General features: G+C 44.6%; 1 protein-coding gene across 2 annotated transcripts; it reads left to right on the top strand.

Moving 5' to 3' along the window:
- Positions 1–1728: 1728 nt before the first annotated feature.
- HERPUD1 (homocysteine inducible ER protein with ubiquitin like domain 1) lies at positions 1729–13497 on the top strand. 2 transcript variants are annotated; one of them, XM_003263087.3, is made up of 8 exons: positions 1729–2056; positions 4883–4960; positions 5049–5123; positions 6333–6463; positions 8868–8990; positions 9526–9876; positions 11757–11862; positions 12741–13497. In XM_003263087.3, exons 1-8 carry the CDS (start codon positions 1910–1912, stop codon positions 12903–12905), a joined length of 1176 nt encoding a protein of 391 aa, XP_003263135.1. In that variant the 5' UTR covers positions 1729–1909; the 3' UTR covers positions 12906–13497. The 2 variants fall into 2 exon arrangements, with proteins under 2 accessions (XP_003263135.1, XP_030652545.1); XM_030796685.1 differs by lacking the exon at positions 12741–13497 and having other exon boundaries at positions 9526–9719; positions 11757–11836.
- The last annotated feature ends 387 nt before the right edge of the window (positions 13498–13884 follow it).

The following is a 13884-nucleotide window of genomic DNA, read 5'->3' as shown; positions in this document are numbered from 1 at the left end:
TACCTCCCGGGTTCAAGCAACTTTCCTGCCTCCGCCTCCTGAGTAGCTGGGATTACAGGCACATGCCACCATGCCCGGCTAATTTTTTGTATTTTTTAGGAGAGATGGGGTTTCACCATGTTGGTCATGCTGGTCTGGAACTCCTGACCTCGTGATCTGCCTGCCTCGGCCTCCCAAAATGTTGGGATTACAGGCGTGAGCCACCTTGCCCGGCCTCAAACATACTTTTAAGGCCACCAGATGCAGCTGTACAACTGAAGTACATACACTTGCCATTGTAAAGCCTGCCACCAGATGCAGCTTGTCACTTGCCACTCACTGATAGTGTTTTGATATGAGTCTGCAAGCAATTGATTTATGGTGGCCTCTGTGCAGTGAAACCTCTCTGCTAATGTTAATCCGTATTTGCAGCCACTCCCAGCACTAGGATCACCAACTCAGCTCCACCTCCCATCATCAGGCATTCGATTCTCGTAAGGAGCACAGCCTAGTTCCCTCGCGTGCACAGTTCACAATAGGGTTCAGCTCCTATGAGAATCTAATGCCCCCTGATCTAACGGGAGGCTGAACTCAGGTGGTAATGCAGCGATAGGGAGCAGCTGTAAATACAGATGAAGCTTCGCTGGTGGCTAACCTCCTGTGGTGCCGCCTGGTTCCTAATAGGCCAGGGACTCATAGTGGTCCGTGGCCCAGGGGGGTTGGGGACCCTGTCTTAAGTCATCCAGTTTGTGGCACTTTGTTATGGCAGCTGCAGCAGATGAATATACCCACTAACCAGACCAGGCTCCTCCTGTTACCTTCCTGCCCTTGACAAGCTCCTGACAACACCTGAAAAAACAGATGTCCCTACAGGGTAGGAACAAGGAGGGGGCCGGGGCAATGTCAGTTTTGTTTTCAAGCCTTTTTTTTTTTTTTTTTTTTTCCTACAGAGGAGGAGGAGGGGGGAACGCTTACAATAAAGAGGCCTTTATGGTCCCACTTCAGGAATCAGAGAACCCTGCCCTCCTCATCTCAGCCCCCATTTAACGGGTGCATGTGTGAGTATCTTATAAAGTGATGCCTTTTAAGGGGGACTCCAGTGTGCGCAGGACTGTGGCTGACTTGTCAATCATCATTAGGGTGATGTCCCAAACGTTCAAGTCTGAGGCCCAGGGAAATTGGCAACAGCTGCCTGGATGCCTCCATCCTCCCAGCCAGGAAGATCTGGCCTCGCTCCTTCGTTGTCCTTCTTAGGGGCACGTGGAGTTCTCCTAGGTGGTCTTGCACACGGGGTTGCCCAGCCGTTCTTTGAGGGTTCGAGTGGGTAGGCTTCCCCTGTAGGGCGGGCTTCCCCGTAGGTTTCCACGTGGGGCCACCGGAGCCAGGAAAAGGGGAAGTGGGCACTGGCACCTGGGGTGAAAAAGGGTGGGGGTGCGGCTTTGTGAGGAAACAATTTGCAGAGACTGCTAAACTGGGGTCTGCTGGGATACCCCACTCCCCACCCCCTGCCTCGGGCGCCCTCAGCCACGCGAGCTGGCGGCCTCCCAGGTCTCAGACCAAGCTCCCCGCGCGGCCTGCAGCGCACCCAAACATGGCCACCAAACCCGGGTTCCCGGGGCACAGCCGCGCCTCTGGGTGACGCAGAGGCGGCGGGTTGCATCAGCCCGCGCCCACGTGCTCGGTCCGCCCTCTGCCACCCGGATCCGGATGCCGATTGGGCCACGTTGGGACAGTGCCTCCGCCTCAGCCAATGGGCGGCAGCCACAGAGCGTTGTGTCCGCAGAGCTAGGCGCGGGGCTCCTATAAAAGGCGCCTGAAGTGGGGGCACGCGCCCCAGAGACGAGAACGGTCGTTGCAGAGATTGCGGGCGGCTGAGACGCCGCCTGCCTGGCACCTCGGAGCGCAGCGGAGCCCCGACACCGCCGCCGCCATGGAGTCCGAGACCGAACCCGAGCCCGTCACGCTCCTGGTGAAGAGCCCCAACCAGCGCCACCGCGACTTAGAGCTGAGTGGCGACCGCGGCTGGAGCGTGGGCCACCTCAAGGCCCACCTGAGCCGCGTCTACCCCGAGCGTCCGGTGAGAGCGGCCCCGACTTCCCGCCCCTAGGCTGTGGTCCCCCGCCCTCTGCTGGGGATGCCACGTCCGGCTGCCCTGTCCCGTGGCCTCCTCCCGCTGACGGCTGCGATCGCCCGGCCGGTCACCTCCCCCAGGGCTGTGGTCTCCCCTTCCCTGCCCCGCCGACGCGGGCGCCCCTCTGTTGCCCAGGAGCCGTCAGTAATCAGCAGCCTGACCTTGAGCGAGTCATTTCACCCTCCAAGCCTGTTTCCCCCCAGCGGCCAGGCAACTCGGTGTTCCTAACTGGGCTTGCATCCAATGGCTAGAAGTAAGAAAACATCCGTGCTGCAAAATGAGGTTTCTGAACGTAGCCTCTCTGCGGGGAGTGGAGCGGGCAGGTGCCACCCGGGGCCGTGGCTTGAGAAACCTGGGGACCGCCCAGACACTGTGGACGGAAGGCCCCACACCCAGAAGCAGGACGTGGCTCTTTTCCTCCCTGTCCACCTTCCGCCGTGCCCCTCCCTGTCGCACTGGACCGCGCAGCCATTGCCGGGTGGAGCCCCATGTACTTGCTGACCAAGAGCGACTGAGAATGGAAGCAGGCAGGAGTCGCCTTCAGTCTGGTTTTAGGACGGCAGCCTCTCCATTATTAGCAAGACTTCCTTGCTTTGTTTTGGTTGACACATCTGTCAACATCACCCTTAGCACCGCCTGCCCTGGCCACCACGTGATGAGGCTGTAAGCTGGCCCTTCCTGTATTTACTTTCTGCTCTGATATTATGTAAGTGTCAGCAGTGTTCTTCACTGCCCACGAGCATAATTCTTCATCACACAGGAGAGGGCATCCGGGCAGGAAAAGATAGTGAAGTCGTGAGTTCCAACTTGTGGTAGCGCCTGTGTCTGTTTTTGTTCCATGTGGTCAAGAATGTTTTAGAAGTGAGTTTTCCTTCTGAGTTGTTCTTTTGAAATTTGCATATTTATTTAGTAAGCTTGCATTCCATGTCCTCTAGAATTCACCCTGGCCCATTTTTCAGTTTCACCATAGCTGCTTCCAAGAAACTGGGTGGCTGTGTTGCCATGAGAATGGCTATTGGGTACACAAATTGGTGAAGCAGGTGTAGCCTATGGTTGCATCATATGGCAAAAGGCAGGATTTTGGAGGAGGGTTTTTAAGGGCTTCCTTTGGTGAGGAATGCCGCTCCCATCTGTTCAGTCTGAAGACCTAAGATTGTAAACAAATACCTCTCAGGTATACAAATTTGTGTCTAAAAATTATTATGGCTGAAACATACTTATGATTTGTTTTCTGTAGTAGAAAATGGCATAATATGAGAAGGCCTACTTTGTAATAGTTGTTTGCTTTACTTAATATTTTTCAAATCAGTCATCTGTGTGAAGACTCAATATCAAGTTAGGCCTTTAAAAGGGGGAAAATAATTCAAAACCACTGGCAGCTGTGGTTTTCCAGCCTTTTCTAGGGGTTGAACTCTGTAATAAATTCAGGACCTATATATACAAAAGGTACTGTTTTCCAAATTCGTGTATATATTAGCATTTACCTTTAAAGTTCTCACCTGTCAGAAAGACGGTGAACACAGCATTCATTATATTTATTTTGGTTTAGTTACACAGTGTCAAAAAGTCCTGATGTATATGGATAAGTAGATGCACTTTTTGCTGTTCTGTTTGTTTAAACAGCTTGCTTTAATTATCTCAAGCTACTTGGCAGGAACACTTTATTCCAGGTTTTGCATAATCAGTTATTCTGGCAAGAGTAGATTAACACATTAGTGATCTCCAATAGGCAGATTATATGTTAATATTATTTGAGGCCATTATTTTTAAGTACAGTTTAGAAGGAGTTTCAAATAGATTTTAAAAATGAGATTTGTATAAAAGAGTGTGCAGTCCCTATGGCGTTAAAATCACTGATATGGAGGAGAAGAGGGGTTGGAATTGTGACACTGTGGCAGCAGATGACGTTGGACAAGTCAATTTTTCAGACTTTCCTCCCTTAAAATAGGGATACTAAATCTTACAGGGTGGTTGTGTATAATGTCACCCACACGCCATCTCCTCTATAACTGCATTTGTTTGCCAAGAGGTCATCTGTGAGGGCTTCAGTTTAGAGTAGCTTCACGTTATTTTGGGGCACTGCTAGGTGGTTGTGGTTAAGGCTGGCCTTGGGAGTACTCTCAGTTTTCTCTGAAACCAAACTCAGTTTGGTTGTAGGTGCCCTGTTTGCTGTTTGTTGCGTTTAGTAATAGGAATCAGTTTACCTGGGAGTTGAGTTTGGACTGGAGATAATTTGCCATTCTTTTTTTTTTTTTTTTTTTTTTTTTTTGAATAGGGTCTCACTCTGTCGCCCAGGCTGGAGTGCAGTGACATGATCTTGGCTCACTGCAACTTCTGCCTCCATGGTTCAAGCGATTCCCCTGCCTCAGCCTCCCGAGTAGCTTGGGTTACAGGCACAAGCCACCAAGCCCAGCTAATTTTTGCATTTTTAGTAGAGATGGGGTTTCACCATGTTGGCCAGGCTGGTCTCGAACTCCTGACTTCAGGTGATCCGCCCGCCTTGGCCTCCCATAGTGCTTGGATTACAGGCATGAGCCACCATGCCCAGCCGATAATTTGCCATTCTGTATTTATTTGCATGTTAGAGACCAGTTAAAGTTAGACACTTTCTAAATAGAAGTCTTGTATATGGGGCTTTTGAGAAAGTGTTTTCCCGTGATGCTGGGGGGAAACACACATATTCAAATTACTTATATAAAACAGTTTATTCTGTGTTTAGGAACTTGTGGGGGTGAAATGCTGACCTGTGTTACTCTTTCTTTCCATGATCAGCGTACAGAGGACCAGAGGTTAATTTATTCTGGGAAGCTGTTGTTGGATCACCAATGTCTCAGGGACTTGCTTCCAAAGGTACATCACTTACACATTAACTTCTAAATGTTTTTAAGCACTCACCGGGTTAGGTTCAGGTCCTTAAGTACCTTCTTATTACTTTTAGCAGGAAAAACGGCATGTTTTGCATCTGGTGTGCAACGTGAAGAGTCCTTCAAAAATGTCAGAAATCAACGCCAAGGTGTGTCTACCTCTTCATGATGATAACAATTTGTATCATTCAGACTTCCAGGGGAGTAATAAAAGAAGTTGGATAAAACTTTTATTGAGAGACTGTATGGTGTTATTACCAAGTAATATTTTGTTGCTTTCCTAGGAGTTAGAAACTGTATTATCAACACAAGTGATGGGTTAATAGTAGCAGATTGTTCCGTTAGGGCTGTAGTAGAAAAATGGAGTTACATATTGCATTATCTTCTAGGATATGATTTGATCTATGGTTACTGTGTATCTAGATTACTGAACTAACACTAATTGGGTTTTTATTGAATTTAGCACATAGCAGGTTTCTTCAAAGGGGCCACTAATTTTTATAAAGAGTACAAAAGTGAATGTATTTCCTTTGGAAATTTTCATTGTGATTAGTTGGATAGGAAAAGATCAGAGTCTTTATCAAGTGATCTTTATTTTTTTTTTTTTAAAAGATGGTCTCGCTGTGTGGCCCAGGCTTTTCTCAACCTCCTGAAGGCAAGCAATCCTCCCACCTCAGCCTCCTGAGTAGCTGGGACTACAGGCATGTGCCACTGGACCTGGCTCTAAAGACTTATATATGACAGACAAAACCATTTATTTTTCATTTCACAGTGTTTATTCACATATATGGTATTAGTATTCTAATGTAGTGATGCACTCTAAATTTGCATTATGTTTACTAGAACATCTGAACAGAGCATAGGAAATTCCCTATTTTGCCATTATCAGTTCTAACAAAAATCTTAAAAGCACTTTATCATTTCATTTCCCTGCACTGTAATTTTTTTAAATGATCAAAAACAGTATCATACCAAGGCTTACTTATATTGGAATACTATTTTAGAAAGTTGTGGGCTGGGTTGTATTTATAAATCTTGTTGGTCAGATGTCTGCAATGTGTAAATTTAGCACCATTATCAGGAAGCTTTCTCACCAATGACAACTTCATTGGAAGATTTTAATGAAAGTGTAGCGTACTCTAGGAAAAAAATATGAATATTTTAGCATCTATGTATTGAAAATTATGTTGAATCAATGTCAGACTATTTTTTACATAACGTTGCTTCTATTTAATTTTGTCACGTTCAGAGGTAGGAGGTAGGAGACATAAGCCCTTGACAGCAGAATAATTCCTTTTGCTTGATTTCAGACAGTTGCATCAGCTCCTTTGTTCTGTGTTCATGTTACACTTATTTAGGTGGCTGAATCCACAGAGCAGCCCGCTGGTTCTAATCGGGGACAGTATCCTGAGGATTCCTCAAGTGATGGTTTAAGGCAAAGGGAAGTTCTTCAGAACCTTTCTTCCCCTGGATGGGAAAACATCTCAAGGTGAGTGTTATAATAAAGATCTTGGCTTATGCAACATGAATGGTCCTCGTTTGCATCAATTTAAGAATAAGGTATGTTTACACGTATATAATCAGAACTTTTAAACATAAAGAATTTTGCTTTATAAATAGCTTCGCTTTAAAGAGCTCTTATATATTTAACTTTTCTTAATACACAGCCTTTTAGTACACACAAATTTAAAAAGTAGGTAATGCATATATTGAAAAAAAAAGAAAATGTAGGCTTTTTATCCTTCCATTGTTCTGACTGCTTGGTTGCCGTGATGATAGGAAATTAGTGCTGCTGCAGGAGAAAACAGCTGTTGTAAGCATTGTGCAGCTGCTTTGCTGAGTGGCTTTTGTGCTTTATTGTAACAATGGGTGACAACAAGGGAGAGACTGTTTAAGAAGTGTCCTTCCAAAGACTTGGGGGTACTAGAAAAATTGGCCATTTTTTTATAACTATTAAAGCTTTTCTTTAGAGCAAAAGTCAGAACTAAATGCTCTGTTATTTGGATTTTTATAGCTCTTAGAATACCTTGTTTTTGGGGAAAAATTCGTTAACTACAAGTTGCCATTCTGTAACTCTCCATTTCCCCATCCCCCTTTTTCTAGTACTTTTTATACACAATATTTTATAAAGCCAGGTGTTTTAGGAATGAGTTTTTCTTTTTTTCCCCCTTAATGGAACTTTCAAATATACACAACAGTGGGGACTGGATAATTAATCCCCACACCATCACCCAGGCCTAATAAATAACAATCAGAGTTTTACCGTACCTCATCTATTACCCTTTCTCTTTTTTTTAAAAAAAAAAAGTGTTTAAAAGTAATTCCTAGGCATCATGTTATTTCATCCCTATATTCTTCAGTATATAACTATGAAAACCTTTTAGTTATCTTGTATATCTAGAATGCCATTATCAGATCTAACAGAAATCTTAAAAGCACTTTATCATTTTATTTCCATGCACTGTAATTTTCTTAAATGATCAAAAACAGCATCATACCAAGGCTTACTTGTACTGGAATACTATTTTAGAAATACTCTGTGTATGGAATTTAGTTAAAAGATTGTCAGCATATAAACTGGATAATTATTGGATAGAAAATTATTGGTTAGAAAAACTTAAAACTACTTCCCTTATTCTGATTCAACTATTCTTAACTTGAGAATTGAGGCTCATATTTGACTTTCTGAATCTCACCATATTTAAACTTGATTTCCTTTAACAAATATTTATTGAACAGCCAGTACATACAACTTTGCTTAAGGATATGAGTTGAACGGCAGGAATGACCACATAACCAATTTCTGATCTTTGGGCAATTCTATGATGATTTCGATTTTGTGATGTGCTACTGAAGAAATTGACTGTGTAAGAAGCACAAAGCTAAAGATGACTCACATACACCTGCCCTATGAAGTTGAGGGCTGTGTGGCCTGATTAAAGAAGCGTGCATTTGGCCAGGCGCGGTGGCTCACACCTGTAATCCCAGCATGCTGGGAGGCCGAGGCGGGCGGATCCCGAGGTCAGGAGATCGAGACCACGGTGAAACCCTGTCTGTACTAAAAATACAAAAAATTAGCCGGGCGTGGTGGCGGGCGCCTGTAGTCTCAGCTACTCGGGAGGCTGAGGCAGGAGAATGGCGTGAACCCGGGAGGTGGAGCTTGCAGTGAGCCGAGATTGCGCCACTGCACTCCAGCCTGGGCGACAGAGCGAGACTCCATCTCAAAAAAAAAAAAAAGCGTGCTTTTGACATCAGACCAGCTCTGAAATCCAGCCCTGCTACTTACTAGCTTAGTGACCTTGTGCAAAACCCCTGCCTTCCCTGAGCTGTACTTGGGTTCCCCTTGTAAAACCTCCTTCATGAGATTGCTGTGGATCCAGCAGCCTGTACAGGACCCCCGGTGGTCAATAAGCATGCACAGGTGATACCACATGCACACTTCACTATAGATTCAGATGTAGGGTGGAGGAAGAAGTGGACATTGGGAGGATGGGAGAGATTTCCTTCAGGAAAGACTGGGAGAAATGTGGCTTTTGAGCTGCTCTCTAAAAGATGAACAGTGGATTGAGAACTGCAGTGAGACTCAACAAGTCAAAACTGAGGTGGGATCTACTTAACCCAAAAAGGTTGTTTATATATCTGTGCACTCAGCAAGTAGGTGGCAAGGGCTGTTGTTTTCCTGTGGGATGGGACTGCGGTAGAAGTGCCGTGTCATTTAGTACCTTCTGTGCTTGTGGTACATGGGTGCATCATACAGTCATTTACCATGTAACTGCCATAAAACCCATTCTTCTGTCTCTTCGATTTGAATTCTTGATTTTAATTTAAACTTAGTTTTCATTTGTTCATACTCAACCCACCCCAAATGAGTGTTTTTTTAAATCTATGTATAGGCCTGAAGCTGCCCAGCAGGCATTCCAAGGCCTAGGTCCTGGTTTCTCCGGTTACACACCCTATGGGTGGCTTCAGCTTTCCTGGTTCCAGCAGATATATGCACGACAGTACTACATGCAATAGTGAGTCCTTCCCGGTGTGCTGGGTGTGGCCAGGGCTCCCAGGAATTGAGGGGAATTTTATCCATGTTACCTGTAAAGTTCAGAATGGAGGGATGAGTGTATTTTCATCAGTCTGCAGAGCCCTGCCCTGTTTGGTCTGTGGATAGAGTGTAAATGACAGCTGCTACCTGATTTGTGTATTGACACAAGGGTGCTTTTGTCTGATACATAGTTTAGTGACTTTATTTAGAACATGTTACTTTCTTTTCAATTTGTGGTATCTTCAAAGTTTTGTGAGGATTTTAATTTGCTACTGTGCCATAATCTTACAGTGGGCTTGATGTTTAATTCCAGGTGAAATTCACCTTGTGGCTTTTCTTAGAAAAGGCATTTATAGATATAGTTAATAAGGAAGTTCTTCACTAAACTGAAGAAAAATCAAAGGCATATCTACCTACTTAAAATTCTTAACAGTAAAAGACTGCTGTGTAAATAAGCCACAGACTTCACGGTGCTTTGCTCTCAACGGTATCTGCCTCTGTCATTTTTATTTTAGTTTAGCAGCCACTGCTGCATCAGGGGCCTTTGTTCCACCACCAAGTGCACAAGAGATACCTGTGGTCTCTGCACCTGCTCCAGCCCCTATTCACAACCAGTTTCCAGCTGAAAACCAGCCTGCCAATCAGAATGCTGCTCCTCAAGTGGTTGTTAATCCTGGAGCCAATCAAAATTTGCGGATGAATGCACAAGGTGGCCCTATTGTGGAAGAAGATGATGAAATAAATCGAGATTGGTTGGATTGGACCTATTCAGCAGCTACATTTTCTGTTTTTCTCAGTATCCTCTACTTCTACTCCTCCCTGAGCAGATTCCTCATGGTCATGGGGGCCACCGTCGTTATGTACCTGTAAGCAGATGGCTTCTCTAATATAAATTACACTACACTGTGTTCACACTAAGCAGATTTTGCTCTTTTTTGTTTTTTGTCTCTTTTTGAGATGGAGTCTCGCTCTGTCATTCAGGCTGGAGTACAATGGCGCGATCACTGCAATCTCTGCTTCCCGGGTTCAAGCGATTCTCCTGCCTCAGCCTACTGGGTAGTTGGGATTGCAGGCGCCTGCCACCATGCCTGGCTAATTTTTATATTTCTAGTAGAGACGGGATTTGGCCATGTTGGCCAGGTGGTCTCGAACTCCTGACCTCAAGTGATCTGCCCACCTTGGCCTCCCAAAGTGCTGCTATTAACAGGCCTGAGCTACCACTGCGCCTGGCCAGATTTTGCTCTTTTTTGAGCAGTCTCAGTTATTGTAGAAGGAGATGTGTTTAAATAGTATATCATTCTGTGGCTGGGCACAGTGGCTCACGCCTGTAATCCCAGCACTTTGGGAGGCTGAGGCAGGAGGATCACATGAGGCCAGGAGTTCGAGACCATCCTGGCCAATATGATGAAACCCTGTCTACTAAAAATACAAAAAATTAGCCAGGGGTGGTGGCACAGGCCTGTAATTTAGTTGGGTGGCTAAGGCAGGAGAATTGCTTGAACTGGGGAGGCAGAGATTGCAGTGAGCCAAGATCGCACCACTGCACTCCAGCCTGGGTGACAGAGCAAGACCCTGTCTTAGAATAAATACATAATAAATAGTATGTTATTCTGGCACTTTCAATACAAGGAATTCATGGCTTGGTTGTATGGTCCCAAGAACATATCAATCCTGTATTAATATAAGAATATTATCTTGTCCTCTAGATAAGCTACCTTACCTTCCAGGCTCACAAACCACAATTATGTAGCCATACTGAGGCATGGAACAGAAAATTGCATTTATTTTGAATGAGAACACATTTGCCTTTATCAGGCCACTGCTGCCTTCCAGGGTAAAGTTAGGCAGTGACTGTTAGCACGGCCCTGAAAGGCAAGGGAACCTTCACATACTTGACATTTGGTTTTAGCTGTGGCCTGGAGCAGTAGTTCTCAACCGGGGGTGGTTTTGTACCCTCTCTCCCCAGGGGACATTTGGCAATGTATAGATATTTTTGGTTGTCACATCTAGGGGAAGTGGTCCTGCTGGCATCTAGTTAGTGGAAGCAAGAGTGCTGCTGAATTTTCTACAATGCACAGGACAACTCCCACAGTAAATATTTGGCTCAATATGTCACTAGTGCCAAAGCTGAGAAAGCCTGGCCTAGAGTGATGGGTCTTCATGGTTGAAACTAAAAGAAGAAATTTTCCTTTATAGTAAAAATGGATTTTTATTTTAGTTTTTAAAAATAAAAAAGGGGAATAATTAGAATATAATGAACACTCAAATATCCACAATTAATCATTGTTAATATTCTGTTATATTTAAGATGGGATTTAATTGGTTTCTTCAAATAAAATATTTTCTGTAGTCTCTCGAATCATATATTTAAATGACCAAATGTAGGTTGTCATTATGTTATATATAATTACAGCTTTGTAGGTATATGCATTCTCCCCGCTCTGTTCAGGTTTTCAAGGGTAAGGTTTAGTTCATATGAATAAGCATTTATTGAGTGCATACAATGTGCCAGGTGCTGTTTATATTGCTGGGTGTGCAGTGATGAATAAAACACAGTCCCTGCCTTCAAGGACCTAACAGACTGGTGAGATTGTCTGGGAGACAGTGTGATCAAATGCCTCTGTAGATGGGTCTCGCAGTGAGCTTATCAGGGTGCTGCTGTGATTAGAGGTGGGGAGCCTTGGATTCTTGAGTTAGTCTCACTGTGACATCAGCTAAGATGGACTTTTCTGTGCTTCCTTTGAAGGCATCACGTTGGGTGGTTTCCATTTAGACCGAGGCCGGTTCAGAACTTCCCAAATGATGGTCCTCCTCCTGATGTTGTGAATCAGGACCCCAACAATAATTTACAGGTATGGAGCCCCCCATGAAGCCCAGGCGAGCTTGACGTGATATGCCAGGCTCTCAAATCCTTAACCTTTAGATTTCCAGCTTGTGGTTTACCATTTTATTGGGCTAAATATTTCATGATGTGTTCACATTTCTTCTTAGAGCAGTAGCTATTTTTAAAACGTCGAATGTGCCATCACATTCTATCACATATTTTTGACATGGCAATTTGCATTTTGGCTTAAGTAAATAACATTTTTTTAAACCCACTATTTTGAGCGTTCAGTGGTCTGTAACAGTGTGTTATACCATAAGAACTGGTATGAAGTGGTTAACTACTAGTTTAATAATAGTTGAAGCCTGGGCGTGGTGGCTCACGCCTGTAATCCCAGCACTTTGGGAGGCTGAGGCAGGTGGATCACCTGAGGTCAGGAGTTCAAGACCAGCCTGGCCAACATGGTGACACCCCGTCTCTACTAAAAATACAAAAATTAGTTGGGCGTGCCTGTATTCTCAGCTGCTAGGGAGGCTGAGGCGGAAGGATGGCTTGACCTTGGGAGGCGGAGGTTGCAGTGAGCCAAGATCGCACCACTGCACTCCAGCCTGGGTGACAGAGTGAGACTCTGTCTCAAAAATAATAATAATAATAATAGTTGCAGATCTAGTTGTTTTATTTGATATTTGCTGCCAGGAGTAGTCAAAACTATGACAACATCAACACAGTTGTGCTGTGGAAGCCTGAGAAACAGCCCTATCCAGCCTAGGGCATCATTCCCTGGGGTCCTGGCTGCCTGCTGCTGTGCCTGTGGGGCAGGGGGCAGGGACTTACCCTGCCCTTTCCTAACATTATTTGGTGTTCATCACAGCCCTAATTGGTTTCTCATTGTTTCATTACCTGTAGGAAGGCACTGATCCTGAAACTGAAGACCCCAACCACCTCCCTCCAGACAGGGATGTACTAGATGGCGAGCAGACCAGCCCCTCATTTATGAGCACAGCATGGCTTGTCTTCAAGACGTTCTTTGCCTCTCTTCTTCCAGAAGGTCCCCCAGCCATCGCAAACTGATGGTGTTTGTGCTGTAGCTGTTGGAGGCTTTGACAGGAATGGACTGGATCACCTGACTCCAGCTAGATTGCCTCATCCTGGACATGGCAATGATGAGTTTTTAAAAAACAGTGTGGGTGATGATATGCTTTTGTGATTAAGCAAAAGCAGAAACATGAAGCCGCGATACAAGTTAGTGAACAAAAAATGCCCAAGGCTTCTCATGTCTTTATTCTGAAGAGCTTTAATATATACTGTATGTAGTTTAATAGGCACTGTAAGTAGAAGGCCTTAGGTGTCGCATGTCTATGCTTGAGGAACTTTTCCAAATGTGTGTGTCTGCATGTGTGTTTGTACATAGAAGTCATAGATGCAGAAGTGGTTCTGCTGGTACGATTTGATTCCTGTTGGAATGTTTAAATTACACTAAGTGTACTACTTTATATAATCAATGAAATTGCTAGACATGTTTTAGCAGGACTTTTCTAGGAAAGACTTATGTATAATTGCTTTTTAAAATGCAGTGCTTTACTTTAAACTAAGGGGAACTTTGCGGAGGTGAAAACCTTTGCTGGGTTTTCTGTTCAATAAAGTTTTACTATGAATGACCCTGGCAGAGACTCCTATCATCCTAGCAGTTTACTCTGCACTTGTTGTATCTAGATAGTCAACAATTGAGTTGCCGGTGTTCAACCTGAATGCCTGTTTTTCAAACGAGGACTGTTTGTGCTGGTAAGAATGTTCAGGTAAGGCTGTGAAAGTTTTTGTTGGTGTTTTTGTTTTTGAGATGGGGTCTCGCTTTGTTCCTTGGGCCAGAGTACATTGGTTACTCACAAGTGGGATGGTAGCTGGCTACAGCCCCAGACTCCTGGCTTAAGCCACCTCCTGCCTTAGCCACCCGGGCAGCTGGGACTACAGGCATGTGGCATCACACTCAGCTTGAAAGTTTTAATTTACTAAGAATATACCTGTGTTTCCCCCCATTTCCTGATTTAAACAG

Source organism: Nomascus leucogenys, chromosome 2 (assembly GCF_006542625.1).
Source record: "Nomascus leucogenys isolate Asia chromosome 2, Asia_NLE_v1, whole genome shotgun sequence".
NCBI lineage: Eukaryota > Metazoa > Chordata > Mammalia > Primates > Hylobatidae > Nomascus > Nomascus leucogenys.
The sequence above is the reverse complement of the archived record's forward strand: the minus strand, read 5'-3'. Positions and strand labels throughout refer to the sequence as shown.